This window comes from Dendronephthya gigantea, unplaced genomic scaffold, assembly GCF_004324835.1.
Source record: "Dendronephthya gigantea isolate DGI-Jeju-01 unplaced genomic scaffold, DenGig_1.0 000039F, whole genome shotgun sequence".
NCBI classification, from domain to species: domain Eukaryota; kingdom Metazoa; phylum Cnidaria; class Anthozoa; order Malacalcyonacea; family Nephtheidae; genus Dendronephthya; species Dendronephthya gigantea.
The window spans coordinates 656833-672434 of record NW_021163049.1 but is presented as its reverse complement, the minus strand read 5'-3'; the positions used below and the strand labels follow the sequence as shown (position 1 = coordinate 672434).

Genomic DNA, 15602 nt, shown 5'->3' with positions numbered 1-15602 from the left:
TGCATGGAAGTCAGACAGAAGACAATGGTGAATGTGCAAATTGGAATTAGAGTTTAATTATTGGCATGTGCCTTGGCATGATCCATGCAGTGGTGAAATAATTACTCAAATTGTATATTGTGATGTCAAACTGTGCTAATATGCAGCGCCCTATTCTAAAAGTCATTACTGTCAGATTTGATGTTTCAATCAAGTTTTGACAAACAGGTTAGAAAATTCTTTTTATAGGTATCAAATGGTTCATATCTTTATTCACAAATACTATGATTTTAGTACTCTTACGATTAACAATAAACAAACAATATGGCACTAGTTTGTTGTGTTTGACTTTATCATTGTTGGTCCTGTAACGAAGAAGAAGTCAAAAAAGGTTTACAGAGTCTGTAATCCAATATAAGACAGTGGTTGCATCTTTACACTGCGCTAAGGAGTTATTCGTGCCCAGGCATTGAAATGATCATGAAGCTGCCCAGCAACGAAATTATTTGGGTCTTGGAAGGCAAATAGAGACGTTTCCGCAAGCTGTGTTCCTTCCTGAACTTTGCCGGTGGGATCAATCTGAGATTTATGCAATTAATTAATCCAATTAATTAACGAGATTAACCCAATGTATAGGATTTCTCTGTACCGCCTGAGGCTGGAAGTTAGAGGTGAATTTCCAAGCAGGAATGTCAGGATAAGATCAACAACATTCAACTTAGGGCTAGAGAAGGAACAAGAATGTGTAGAAATTACAGGTACAAGTACAAAGACATTAAATTATCCAACGCAAGCTGTGCAATGAACATCGACAGTATACTGTTAATCTCATGTTGATAACAATCTTATGTTAATGACATAATGACATGATAACATAATAATAACATCATAACAACATAACAACATAACAACATAACAACATAACAACATAACAACATAATAACATAATAACATAATAACATAATAACATAATAATAACATAATAATAACATAATAATAACATAGTAACAGAATTCAAAATCTAAACAAGAACAGAAAATGAGAAAATAAATAATCAATCTAATCATCCAACAGACATTATATGATATGATAAATTAAAATTAATTATGAAGTAACTAAGCAGTTGCTCACTCAGAATTACTTATCAGCTTTGTTGGGGGTGATCACCAGAGCCTTCATTGGTCATGTGCTAAAACAGTTGGGAACTGTGTGGCCGGAGATATCACAATAATAACAAGTTACGCCTTGGGATTGACCAGCTGGATTTTGGTGACGCGTAGAAGCAGAGGAGATCTGCCGGAAGGCATTGTCGATTTTAGCCATGCTATCCAGAACCTTTAGAATAATATTTATGGGAGAACAGTGCCAAAAAGTAAGTGTGGAAGTATTCGATTGGTTTAGTCAATGTGCCCTAAGACTCTGTGTAGCTACATTGAGAAACAATGCTTTAGCACGCTGTTGGTTTTGAGCGGCACAACAGAGGGAATCTGCTTTTGATAACACTTTATACTTGTCAAGTCGGTAGTTGCACTCAGAACGTAAGACGTAAGGTCGTTTCTAAGGCTTGAATGCACTAAAGCAAACATGGTAAAATGCCCTGTGATAAATAAGTGGACAGAAATTGAATTTATTAACAAAAGAACATCATCAGAATAATGTTCACATGCCAGCAAAGGCGAATTAACCATTAGACTAAACAGCAAAAAAAAATTTGGGCATGGCTACGCACACAGGTAAAATGGAACAAGGTAAACATTTGAAACCGACAATTGAAGACAAACCTGATTGCAGTGGAATGGTGCAGGTCGCCATCCCAAGGTGGAAATTTGTGGAATTATTCAATGAAATTTAAAATCCTACAAATGTGTGTAAATAGCACCCAATGATAGCCGCTTTGGCGCCTGGGAATCAGAAAGAGTTATTAGGAACTCCTCCAGGCACCGCCATGGGAAAAGAGTAAACCAAGGGACAAGAAGCCATGAAAGACTAAGGCAAGAACATACGCTAGTAAGAGGCTATTGGTTTTTAGACTGGTATATACTCAAATTTAACCACGTCTGCCAAAATAGGCTGCAAATCATGCATGAAAATTTAGATCAACAATGAGAAAACAAAAGATAATTAGTTTCGGTTGACTAGTGCAGATCTAACATCCTGTTTACGAAGAATTACAAAAAAAGCACAAAGATGAAATCAACTAAAGAGTGCTAAGATATTTGAAATCAAGAACTAAATTTATAGCAATTTAAAACACAAATTATACCACGTAAATAAAAGTGGGTAAGCGCAGACAATTAAACATCAAGACCTCCACTCAACAAGAGTAGGCACTATAAGAATATGCCTGAGCGGTAATTTGCGGCGTGCTGGAGTGAATATTTGGGCAGGTAAATTCAATCTTGGCGTAAACAGAAAACATCTGTCACTAAAATTTACATAAATAATGCACAAAAAACAAGGTCTGAAAGATATACACACAGAGCAAGGAAAATCTATGCGGTGTGCCAGGTCTTTGGGAAACCGTACAACTAGGAAAACTAAGAAAAGGTTTAGCCTAAAGCTAGCAGCTGACAATGCCAAAGACTACTGCACAGTTCACGAGGCTATAAACACAATTTTTCATGATACATAGAGAAACATTTGAAAAGAGAAAGGACAGCATGCAGCGTATAAAACAATTAAACAAGCAGGATACCCACCTCAAGGGGTGTATCATCTTTGCCTTGAACTGGCAGTTGTGCTGCTGGAGTTGTAGCTTCAGAGGTGGAAGCCGACCAAGTTTCTGGTTCTGGTTGAGGTGCTTGAAGCAGGACAACGCCAACAGTATTATCAGTTACAATATGGGAAATCACCAAAGTAGATTGCGGCAGAGGAACCTACAGCGCTCCAGTGGTCCTCTGTTGCTTGTGTGACATACTGATTGTGCTGTGCAGCACCTCTTCTCTATCTCTATGAAGTATACCACTAGGTAAGATCGCTGAAAATAGCAGATCAAATCAATCTGATCTTTCTCAACTAAGAAAAATCACTAACAATGACAAGAAAATGTCAGGTATTTGTTAAATGATAGTGCCATAGTTTACGTCCGAGTTTGCTGACTAAAATTGTCCTTGTGTGCATCTGACTTAACCACCTACTCCCAATATGTATCGCAGAAAATTGTCTCATTTAACTTTGCCTGTACTCAGTGCTCTATTTAATATAATACACCTACAGGGTGTCCCAAAAAAACCCGAAAACTATTGAAATCACCCATAACAATGCTATTGTTAGAGTGTGAATGCCTAAGCACTCTGTTGGGCCCACAAGTGTATAAATCGGGGTTGCCATAAGCATGCATATGATGCTGTAAAATTTGCTTGTTTGCAAAAATGATATTTATTAACAATATTTACAATTTACAAATATGGATAACATTATTTAAATGTGCATCTCAAGGACCATGACGTTTATGGCGCTTTATCAGGGTCAAAATACCATATATGTAAATTTGTCGACGTCTATGGTTAGTATATATGAATTTGCCAAAGAAACTGTGTGAATAATGCAAATTCATCGAAGATTTGTAAATGTCATGTTTGTATTCATCGAACGTATAAATGAATCATCTGTACGAATTCATTGATACGAATTCATCGACACAAATTCATCGATACGATGAATTCGTCGATAGTGCATTGCAAACTTCAAAATGAGCCCACGGGTTTCAGACAGCAGTTGTCAACTAAGCGAGTTGCGACCAGTGACTTGTGACTGGTTGCAACTGTCATTGCAGTTTCCCGCTTCATGCTTCATCGCTTGTTGAATATAAATATGGAAAATATTCTTAGACAATGCGCAGAAAGACTAATTTCATCTGCAAATGATATTGGTTCCAGTGGTAGAGAGCACCCACACACGTCTGAGTCGTCAACAACGCAATCGTTTCAGGGAAATGCAACACTGATGTCACCATTGCCCACAGCCATGGCAATAGCGCCATTGCGATTTGCAAGTACTTCTAGTTCTACTAGTAGTGTTGCATCGGGCTCGGCTGATGTCCAGGCTGCGGTAAGTGGTACAAATACTTCTGGAATGAATCGCCCAACCCCTTTGGATGAACATCGACGAATATTTGGCTTTCGTCCTCCATCGTCGCTTACAAATAGTACACGGCGTCAGGCTCCTAGACGTTCTGGCTCAACACGTGGGAGGGTTGTGCCATATTCCACCAAGACCGGGTACACTCCTAAAAATACCTTCACAAAAGCATTTGTTTGTCTGGCCAAGGTAAACCAATCCCATCCTCCAACTGCTAGCGACAGAATAAGTCTCAGTTTGGCTGGTCTTGGAGAGGCAAAAATAGTTTTTGAAAAAGATGGGGATGCTAGACATGTCAATGAAAAATTGCTGGAAACCTTCCCTAGTCTAGTGGAAGGTGGAGGATACGAGATCCTAAGAACAGCTGAGGGCAACTCTAAGGCATTGATTGAGGTACCAAGTCCTCCAATAGGTTACACTGTCAGTTTCATCAAGAGTGCTTTTGGCCAGGCAAAAGCATTTGTGCGACCACTTCAAAAGGATCTACCGTTACTGGTTGGTCAGGCAAAGGTATGTTGTATGGTAAAGGGGTTATGTAATTTGGTATTTTTTAATATTCTCTACACTCACACTGGGTGTTCCATGGGCCATTTCATTTATCCACACACCCCAATGTAGGTCATCCTTGAAAATGTTACCCCTTAAAAAAGATCAAAGATGCCGACACTGACCCCTTGAAATTTTTGCTTTGAAATTTTAACTTGCTGGTACATGTTCATGTATCTAATATAAGTTGTTGTCATTTACTAAATAAATAAATCTACAATAACTGTTAATAAATAACAACCTCTATAAAACATTTTAAATGGTTAGATAAATAACCTTTAGTTACTGTAAGTGTACTTTGTCTCATTTGAGGGCATGGATCAGTCACCAAAAGTGAAGTGTGTAAACTGCAAAGAGGAGATTGTAATGTCAGAAATGAGAATCCATATGAAGAAATGTGGTGGTGGCACTTCCAGGTACTGCTAGCTTGTTATAGCACCTGTCCTGGCCCTTATCCTTTATAATACAGCATTAATGAAATTGCTTTAAATTCAGTGTTTTGCTTGCTTGTGAACACTGTTTGACTTAGAAAATGGCCAATGACCATCATTCACAACCTAATTATAAAAAAATATATAGCACTTGGACATTAGAGCATTGTACTAATGTACAGACTGTAGATCCCATTGTGTATAAATTTGAATTATATTTATGCTGTTGATATTTATAGCAGATCGAAAAGAGATGCGGAAATAATAAATGGACAGCTTGTTAGGTCTTCTTTTCTTCCTCGTATGTATCATCTCAAAATACTGCATTAATTTCTTAGGTGTGATGGTTCAGGGCAAATGCAAATAACTTCATTCATCAACCCAGATGATGGCGAGCCAGATGAGGATGTGGAAAATAATGGTATATGATTCAGTAATATTTTTATATGTTTACAGTAGTTATACTTATACTGTATTACTTATATCATGGATATACTAATTATGGACTCAGGCACTTCCTGACATTGTCCTGAGCTCCATAGTCATGAATGGGTTTTGTCATGTGCCTGTCAGAAAATAAGTTTCCAACCAAAAATCATGACACAATTTCTGGAATGCACAATATTACACATTATATGTATACAACATCACCTCATTAAACCTGACCAGCAAAAACTAACATCTTAACAGATTTTGTTTAACTGATAGGCCAGGGGAATCCCCTGGCCAGCACTGACATTAATGGTTAAGCATCAGAATATTAAGCACATGCCATTACTTTTCTTAGGAAATACCAAACAGTTGCAGAAAATGTTTCCAGGTGTGGAGGATGATGTGTTACAGTCTGCTGTTGCTGAAGCCATGGGAGATGTTAATGCAGCAGCTGAAATTCTGTTAGGTAAAAACTACAGGGTATTGCCTTCCTGACTCTGACATTTTGCTTGGACCATTCATGGATGCTTTATGCCTATTAATGTGTTCTATAGGCAAATGCACCATAAGACCAAATCTTATCTATGGTAGATAGAAATATAATTACCCATGGGAAGGTAAATAAAGTAGAACAGCTTTAATTATAGCCTTTTTTTCTAGCCCGAAATGGTTGCCAGTCTTTACAAGAAACTGAAATGTACATATGTACTAACAATCCAACTGTTTCAGGTAGTGTACTGACCATACATACCAGCAAGCTACAGCATTACCTATTGGGGCAATTATGTGAGTCATATTAACTGTTGCCAATTAACATTGTTTGTTAATAATCTCCTTTAAGTGGCAATTAGTGATGACTCAGATGATGAGCAGCTTGACAGATATTTATTATCTGTTAGTCCTTTTATTGACAAAATTGAAGATAGTCTAGAAGAACATGGCAAGAATATTTGATATTTTTAGTTTACACACACCTGTAAATATCAGATCTTCCTGTGCTGTTGTATTACTTTCTATCTCCAAACAAATTTTTTGTGTTTGTTTGTATTATGCAAACATTGAGCATCACATAATCAAAATGATGTGTAAAAATAACTGTGGAAATAACAGTGGTGCTGATTTCTTCGACATAAAAATATACAAAACTGGCAAACGTGATGCAAAAAAATCCACATCACTTTCCTCAACTACTGTACATTCAAACCCTGTATGAAGTAAAGGTGAAATCAAAATTCCCTGCCAGGACTGCTACCGTAAAAGCCAGGATTTGATGGAAATTAATATTTTTTAGATATTGCATCAATCATTAAATCTTTGGGAAAAGGACTAACTGGTCCAAGATTAAAAGTATCAACAGAAGATGAGAGCCTGGTATCAGATGCTATGGCCATCTATAAAGATCCACGTTTTGATGCTACCCGTCCACTGAGGATAACCTTTTTGAATCAACCAGCAGTCGATACCGGGGGTCCTAGGAAGGAGTTTTTTGAAAAAACATTTGCCAAACTGGCAAAAGGAGAGGAAGGTTTCAGGTTGTTTGAGGGGCCTCCTACGAAGCTTTTACCAATTTACAGTAGCCGGATTGCCTTTTCTGGTGTTATGAAGTGTATGGGAAAGATGATGGCCCATTCGATTGCCCAGTGTGGAATAGGATTTCCCAGACTCTCACCAGCTTGTTACTGGTATTTTGTCCATAGGGACTTCAGTAAATGCATATCATATACTGACATTTCTCATGTGCATAATACAGATACAGCATTGGTTTTAGATAAGGTCATATATTTATAAGTTTCTAATAAGCACAATTAATGTAAAAATTATATATCATATAACTGTAACACTCACACCGCCAAGCAGAGACCAACTCAAGCAGACTTCATTATCATTTCAAGTTGCTAAAGGGATGCAAAACCATAAATGACTTCTTGGAGTGTACATGTCCTCTTATCCCAAGAAAAACATCATGCCTGATTAGCAGATACTAAAACTGGTATATTTAAATTTTAATCAGAACTGTCCATCAATTTTGAACAATATTAATCTGTTTTTAGATTGTCAAAGCAAACTCAAACGAGGATGTTGAAGCTCTCAATCATGACAGTGCCTTTATTGACATTTTGTCAGATATTGGCAGCACATGCATTTTATCGGTAAAATGTTCACCAGGCCAGTCAGCCAACTTGTTATACTGTACAGTATTCTGCAGACCACTACTTGCAAATGGGAAAATATATTGATCATATTGTCTTAGTTGCATATTGTGTACCTAGTACCTGTAGGTATAGGCTTTAACAATTGAATATCTTTTCAATAATATGAAAGAAGTTGAAGTAACTTGCAGGCACTCTCCTCTGCAGAGGCTTTTGAGTCAGGGGTGTGTGGGCAGCTGCATGAGTTGCTCCACCCACCTTGATGCCCCCCCCCCCAATATTATCTCTTGTTATCCCATGTTCCCCATATATAACCCTACCGTGCCGTTTTTATTTTAATTTATAGAAGCCTCTGCAGAGACTGACTTACAGGTGTAATGATTATTCCTCATTCCCACAAACTGTCACTTATGCTTTCTATGTTGTACTGTATAGGAACACATAGAATTTTCTTAATTATTGGTGTACCTGTATGGAAATTATGACAAGTGTACGCACAGTATAGACATTGACAATTGATATATATTGGGTTACCCTTACATGGTTTCTTTTTATCTAGAGCAAGAACAAACATGAAATAGTTCAATGCATACTTGGTCATTTTGTTCTTAACAAAAGGAAAGTGGCTCTAGACCAACTTAAGGAGGGTCTTCAAACCCTTGGCACTTTAGATATGATTGCTAAGCACCCGGATGTTATGGCTCCAATGTTCATTTGGATGGAGAAAGCACTCAATCCTGATTCTGTCAAGAGTAAACTGAGGTTTCCCCCTTTTGATGGAGACCATGTTGTTGAAGAAATGCTACAGTATTTTATTGATGAAAGCAGTGATCAGGGTAGTGTACCAGTATTCAAAATCATTTTGGTGGTGTTTATTATAATGATCACAGTAAATATAGTGTAATCACTATTGTAGGTTACCATATGTACATATTTGCACTGCATGACAGAGCAAGTTATATGATCATTTCCATCCTGTACCAAGAGTCCTGAACTACAAATTGCCTATTCTATAGAACTTCAACAATTTTTGTGCTTCGTTACTGGGACTTCAAGTCTGGCATGTGTGGATGAAATTAATGTGCATTTTGATGCAGTCGGAGGAGAAATCTTTGCCTCTACTTGCACAAAGTCATTACATTTGCCAGGAGATGTTGGACACTATGATGACTTTAAAATAGCTTTGCAAGTTGCTATCATGGACAATGGTGCATCATTCAATACAATGTAGCTTATGTTCTACATTAATTGACAATCAAACCCTTGGTGTTTTTTTCTAAAACTGGCTAATATTGTTATAGTTGGGATATAATACTGGATTATGGTTAGATTTGTTATTTTGTTCTATGTTATGTTCTACTGTATGTTCATTGACAATACACAAAATCGTTGTTTCGACTGTGCATCCTACTATGCATTCTGAGGTGATACAGAAGTTGGTTTGGGTTCATAACATTGAGGAGAGAGTGCAGCAATGATTTACATCTTAATTTACATTTTCAAATTTGGTGACAATACAGTTCTAGATTATTGTTAGATATTGAAACCAACTTCTGTCTCACCCTGGGATGCGTAGTAGGATGTGCAGTCGAAACTGCGATATTGTGTATCAAACTTTTAGTGTTTTTTAAAACTGTCTGTACAGGCTATTATTAAAGTTGGAATATAAAAAGTATTATGGTTAGAGTTGCATTTAATGTTAGATTTGTGGATTGAAGCTGCTGGTCATACAGGACTGATCATATATAGTTGGTAAAATGGCAAATTATCCCAAAAAGGCAAGAACATCGAGGAGAATGTCAATGCCATAGCTATCACTATAGCGGAGTGGGTTTATCTGTAGCAGGAGTTCTTGGTACCTTTCATCTGAACAAGGTTGATTGGTAACTGGAACTTCCACAACACCATCATCATCAGGATCTAACGGCACAGGGCCATCATAATCAATGCCATATGATTCAAAATCTCCCTAAATTGAGATCATACAAATATAGAGTTAGTGCAATACATTGTGATACATTTGACTGATAGTCAGAACTTACATCAATGATTTCAAAGTTATCCATCTCAGTAAACCCATTTCCTTGCATTCTAATTAGACCCAAGATGTACAACTGCATTGGAGTGTGGCTTCCAGCAGTTCTGATACTATGACGAACGTATCCAGATTTCCAATTTTCCAGGTGCCTATTAAGGCGTGGTACATAAACAAAATGCAGGGCAAACATGTGGGTCTTATTTCCTGGATCAATAATGTGTACACTCTCCAAATAACAAAAGAGACTGTAATAAATATACAAAACACCCTGAAACACATCCCTCCACAATCGTTCAATTCACTGCCAGCAATCATGCTGCCACGACCAGGTCCTCGGAGAGGATGATTAAGCATGTAAAGTGATACATGGACATTTTCACCTCCTTTGTCGGACCTCACCCTTGATGGCAGACCATATTGGGAAACAGCTTGTTCAAACAATTGCACCACAGTCTCTGCATAATTACTTGTACCACATTTCAGGTATACTGGCCATCAATGCCACCATGAACTACAATCCTCCATCTACAATGGGTTTAGGTAATAGTTTGTAAAATCATGATACTGAATACAGGGACACCATTTGCTATCCAACCCCCATATGGGCAAATGATACTCAAATTTCGGAAAGTAGGATTTTTGGTTTCTTACAGAGGACCTGTAACATTATAATGTAGTGACGGACTGGGTCCTAGTGTAATAGTGTATATATATGTGGGCTGCATGTGACTTAGGAAGTTATACGTAGATTGTAATATAGGCCAGAAGTGAATACATGAAACATGGTGTCAGGTGTGAAAGTCTAAGGCCTGTATTCAAAAAGCTCACTCATACTCACACTCAATGAGTTGCTACTCAACCTTAGTAAGGACAAGTGAGCACTTATCAGGTGTCAACTCACACTTGTCCGGTAGAAGACTACACTCACACTCCAAGCATTCAAAGACAATGCTCACCCTTAAGGGCAGTACTATTTTTGAGTGGAGTGTTAGTGAAGGGTATACCTCCCTTCAGACACACTCCAGTGAACAAACGTATAACAATATGGCGGATCGATGGCTACGAAGGTTAGAATTAGTGAACAATATCCCACGAAACGACTTAAATAGGAGGAAAATATATCATTTTGAGTATGACAACTATGATAATGATCAATTTCGGTCCCGATTCAGGTTAACAAAGGATGGATTTCGTGCACTCCTTGACCTAATCAGAGACAAGTTATATGCACCTAATGAGAGAGGAAGACCTATTCCAGCCGATATACAACTTTTGTTGACTCTTCGATTTTATGCTACGGGAACGTTCCAAGTAGCTTGCGGCGACCTGTGTGGCATTTCGCATCAGCAAGTAGAATCATCAAACGTGTATCGGTTGCAATTGCCGGTTTAAAGAATCAATACATTTGTTTTCCTCCTGTCGATATGCTGAATGTTGTCAAATTAGATTTTTGGAGAATTTCTGAATTTCCAGGCGTTGTGGGAGCTATTGATTGTACGCACGTTAAAATACAAGTCCTGGGGGAGTGAACGCGGAACTTTTTAGGAATCGAAAGGGATACTTTTCGATAAATGTGCAAGCTGTCTGTGGACCTAATTTAGAAATTCAGAACATTGTTGCCCGATGGCCAGGTAGTGTGCATGATGCAAGAATTTTTGACAACTGTCGTCTTTGTGCTCAGTTTGAACGAGGTGACATAGATGGCATGTTGCTGGGTGACAGCGGTTATCCGTGCCGCCAATATCTCCTGACACCTCTTGCTGACCCGCAAACTCAACCAGAACGCCGATACAATTGCACATATACGAACACGAAATACAGTAGAAAGAATGTTCGGCATATGGAAGAGAATGTTCCCATGTTTATCAACGTGCCTAAGAACGAAACTAGAAACGACCTTAACTATTATTGTCGCAACCGCCGTTTTGTACAATTTTGTACGCAGCCGAAATGATCCATTTGATGAAGCGGATGATATGCTGCTTGCGGAAGATGAGTTACCTGATGCACATGCTGGTGAACGACGTTTGGGACATGCTGTGCGCGAAAATTTAATACGTCAACATTTCACATAGACAATAAAAACCTACAAAAGTGGATAGCGCAAAATTTGCATACAACGTTGTACGTGCGGAACATACAAGACACACACGTCTATTACTTTCATGAGCTACATAGTTCATGTTACACACTACAGATGTAGCAACAAACCATTCCTCTTTTCAAATAGCCACATTAGCCATAAACAATCTATTGTAGTCATTCGTGATTCTCCAATGAACATAACTTTCCAATTACTACAAGAGATTATGGCTAATTTGAATTTGAAAAGGTCTCGTTTGTTATGATTTGCCCTGTGTATTTATTATAAATATAAAATGATGTAAATGGGCAATGGTTAAGGTAGAAAATCGTCTGAAACGATCTATAGTTCAAAATATCTCCGCACAGTCAGTAAACAAACGTCTGCATTTCAATCTTATCTGCCAAGCGTTTCGTGCATATGCATGCCTATGTCACAACAATCCTTAATCATAAATATCTTTCTTGTTTCATTTTTTTGATCTTGTATTTGGTCTCCGTTGTTGTTCGTCTGTTGTCTTCATTGCCTTTGTCACAGACGTCCAATATTCAAGTTCGGCGTCTAACACCTCCATTTTTCTTTTGTGTTGCATCAACAGATTGGCTTTTTGGAGTTCTAAGAGGTCCATCTCAGCTTCATGCTGTGATGTCTGCATTTTCAAACATTTTTCTTGCGCTGCTGATATTCTTGGCTTTGTTGTGCCTGAGTCCTTCAGAGCCGCCTCAACGACGAGAGATGATTTTTGCTGTTGGTTCTGCGCATTTGTACTCGACGCCTGTGAATTATCACTTTCGTTATCTGTGTTGTCTGTAACGTATAAATACATTTCGACGGCTTATTTTAAAACACCGATCACATATTACAAGCATAATTTATTGTGCACTTCAATTACCTGCGACGTAATTATCGTCTTAAAACGGGTTGCTAAGGCTGTCTATTTGATTGGGAATAATAGCGGCTACGGCCGCATCCTCGTCTTCTTGTTGCACACACGATGGACCACCACCCGTCAATTTTGCACGTCTCTTCTCCTTCGCAAGATTCTTCTTGGCACGGGCCTTCACATTTTTCCAGCATTTCTTTAACTGCTTCGAATCTCTTTTCGTAACACCAGATTGGGAATTAAATTCTTGTGCTAACTCTTCCCACGCGAGGGTTTTTTGTCTAATTGTCTTATAATCGTTCTTCTTATTTTCGATAACATCTTTGGGTTTTCCAACTAGTTCTATTAACAGAGTCTTTTCTAATTCTGAGTAAAACTGCCTAGGTTGCGACATCTTGTACTGCCTGGTTCTCACTAAATTGTGTGTGCCTATACACCAATAGTCAGCTATTTAAATTACGGAGGTCACAGACATTCGTCACATGTACAACACGAGCTATAGTTAGATTGAATGGGTTTAATTAACAAATCAGAGGCCTCGTGGGATTATATAAACATTATATTTTATTTCATCGTTGCTGTACCGATGTATAAACCTTACTTAGAACTGCGAAATTGATGTTCCCATACGTCCTTTACCCTCAATTGTACAATTGTCAACCTTAATTGAAATAGCTGTATTATCCTAATTGTCATTGTACAGTTCTACTTGGATAAGTCATACTCGAGTGCGCTTTATGAATACAAATCGACACGATTTTCCAATGGATGAGCGCACACTCACGCAGTGTAACGTTGCACTCATACTCCACCCTCACTCACATTTCAACCATACTTGAGTCAACCTCACTACAGTCTGACTCAGGTGTGAGTGTGAGTGAGCTTTTTGAATACAGGCCTAAGTTGGGGAGCTATATAATGGCGACAAGCACGAAAACTGCTGTTGGAGAAGTCCGAATGATACAATTAAAACCGCCGGGACAAATGGATTTTGATTCAAATGATTTACCGCAGACCTGGCGACGATGGAAGGAAGAAATGGAGTTATACTTGGAGCTGGCGATGGCCGGGCAACAAGATGCCACTAAGGTGAAACTTGTACTTTATCTTATTGGAAGTCAAGGTCGAGAGATTTACAATACATTAAAATTTGAAGGTAGCGAAGAGGAACGGACAGTAGAGGATATATTAAAGGGCTTGGAAGAATATTGTAGGCCTAGGAAGAACGAGACAGTTGAGCGATATAGATTCTTTACGCGAGTGCAAGGAATCGATGAATCGATAGAGAAGTTCGTAACTGAGTTAAAGATTTTAGCGGCCACATGCAATTTCGAACAGCTTTCAGAGTCCTTGGTGCGTGACCGCATTGTTTGTGGAATTTGTGATGATAATTTAACCCATTAAGTGGCATTGCGCCCCCATGCGCCCTGGAATTGGCAAGTGGGTAAGTGGCATTGCGCCCTCATGCGCCCTGAGCGACGCTGTATTTCTATTGGTCAAATATGAAAAACATGCATTGTTTGTTGCCTAGCAACTGATACCTATAAAATCCCCCGAATCCGCTCTTTCAAATGAGACCTCGTGCAAGCTTGTACAAGTAATATTGTCCAAGTTACGAGTGTTTTAAACCGTGCTTTTGCGAAAAAAATTGAAATATGGCTGAAGCGCTTCGTATGTTCGATAGTAGCGAAGAAGAAGAAGATTTCGAGGGCTTTTTGATTGACGAAACGGTTGAAGAGACACGGCCAATCGCAGCGGGAACATCGGCGATTACGTGGCGAGAAATAGCGGGCGAGTCAGACGAAGAAGAAGAAGATTTTTTCGGTTTTTCGGACATCGAAGTAGAAGAGATTGAAAGCGAGAGCGAGAGTGATAGTGAGATAAGTAGCGACGATTTTATTGATATTTTTGAATGGAAAGATAGTTTAAGTAGTGTAAATGTTGAAGACTTCACTGCCGACTTTGGTCCTTGTCATGGGTTGGGTCAAGATGCTACCCCTAAAGACTTTTTCGACTTGTTTTTCGGTGATGAATTTCTTGACCATGTTGTGCATGCTACTATTTCCTATGCTCGTTCAAAAGGTGACCAAAATTTTTCGACCGACCGCGATGAGATGTCTGCATTTTTTGGATTGAACATTTTAATTGGCATCAACCGCCTACCCAGAATCAGTCTCTACTGGGATTCAGATATATTTTTGGGAAATCCTGGCTTCAAAACTACAATCCCTTTGAGACGGTTTTGGATTTTGAAAAAGTATTTTCACATTTCGGACCCGCGGCAAGAAAACGCAACCGATAAACTTACAAAAATTCGGCCTCTGATTTCAAAGCTCGAAAACGCTTTTCAAAATGCTTATGTACCAGGAAAAAATATTTCGATTGACGAAGGTTTGGTGAAATTCAATGGTCGTTTATCTTTCAAGCAATATATGCCTAAAAAGCCAAACAAATTCGGTATTAAAGTTTGGATGTTAGCCGATTCGGATACCTACTACGTGCCGCGTTTTCAAGTTTACTTAGGTAAACAACAAAATGACAACGAAAATGATGCAGAAAAGGCGCAAGGTCTCGGTTTCAAAGTCATTGATTTTCTGGGAAAACCCTACTTTAATGATTACCGACATTTCTTTTTCGATAATTATTTTTCTTCGATCTCCCTGCTTCAGCATTTGTTGGAAAACAAAACTTACGCATGCTCGACCTTGCGCCACAACAGGAAGAACTTTCCTGTCGATTTTAAAAACATAAAACTCAAGCGAGGTGAAATTAGAACTAGGCAAAATGGTAATTCGGTTTGTTTGGTTTGGCAAGATAAGCGCTTAGTTACGATTCTTTCGACCAATGTCGATCCCGAGCCCCAAGTTTTCGGCCCTTTGGATGAGCGCACTGGAAAAACAAAAGCCGTGCCGGAAGAAGAACGCAAAAAACCCGCCGTCATATCTGTTTACAATAAGTATATGAACGGCGTGGACGTAAA

The 15602-nt window shown here is 38.6% G+C and overlaps 2 protein-coding genes across 2 annotated transcripts; one reads left to right on the top strand and one right to left on the bottom strand.

Moving 5' to 3' along the window:
• Positions 1–12650: 12650 nt before the first annotated feature.
• Positions 12651–13016, bottom strand: LOC114526525 (myb/SANT-like DNA-binding domain-containing protein 3). The gene has a single exon (XM_028548137.1). The coding sequence runs from the start codon at positions 13014–13016 to the stop codon at positions 12651–12653; it is 366 nt and encodes a 121-aa protein (XP_028403938.1).
• A 1261-nt stretch (positions 13017–14277) lies between these two features.
• LOC114526524 (piggyBac transposable element-derived protein 4-like) lies at positions 14278–15365 on the top strand. Its single transcript, XM_028548135.1, has 2 exons — positions 14278–15190; positions 15292–15365. The coding sequence occupies exons 1-2, from the start codon at positions 14278–14280 to the stop codon at positions 15363–15365; spliced, it is 987 nt and encodes a 328-aa protein (XP_028403936.1).
• The last annotated feature ends 237 nt before the right edge of the window (positions 15366–15602 follow it).

Coding starts and splice junctions, on each gene's coding strand:
- LOC114526524 (XM_028548135.1), top strand. CDS start 14,278: ATGGCTGAAGCGCTTCGTATGTTCGATAGTAGCGAAGAAGAAGAAGAT. Junction 15,191..15,291: donor TGATGCAGAAAAGGCGCAAG/GTCTCGGTTTCA, acceptor TCCCTGCTTCAG/CATTTGTTGGAAAACAAAAC.
- LOC114526525 (XM_028548137.1), bottom strand. CDS start 13,016: ATGTCGCAACCTAGGCAGTTTTACTCAGAATTAGAAAAGACTCTGTTA.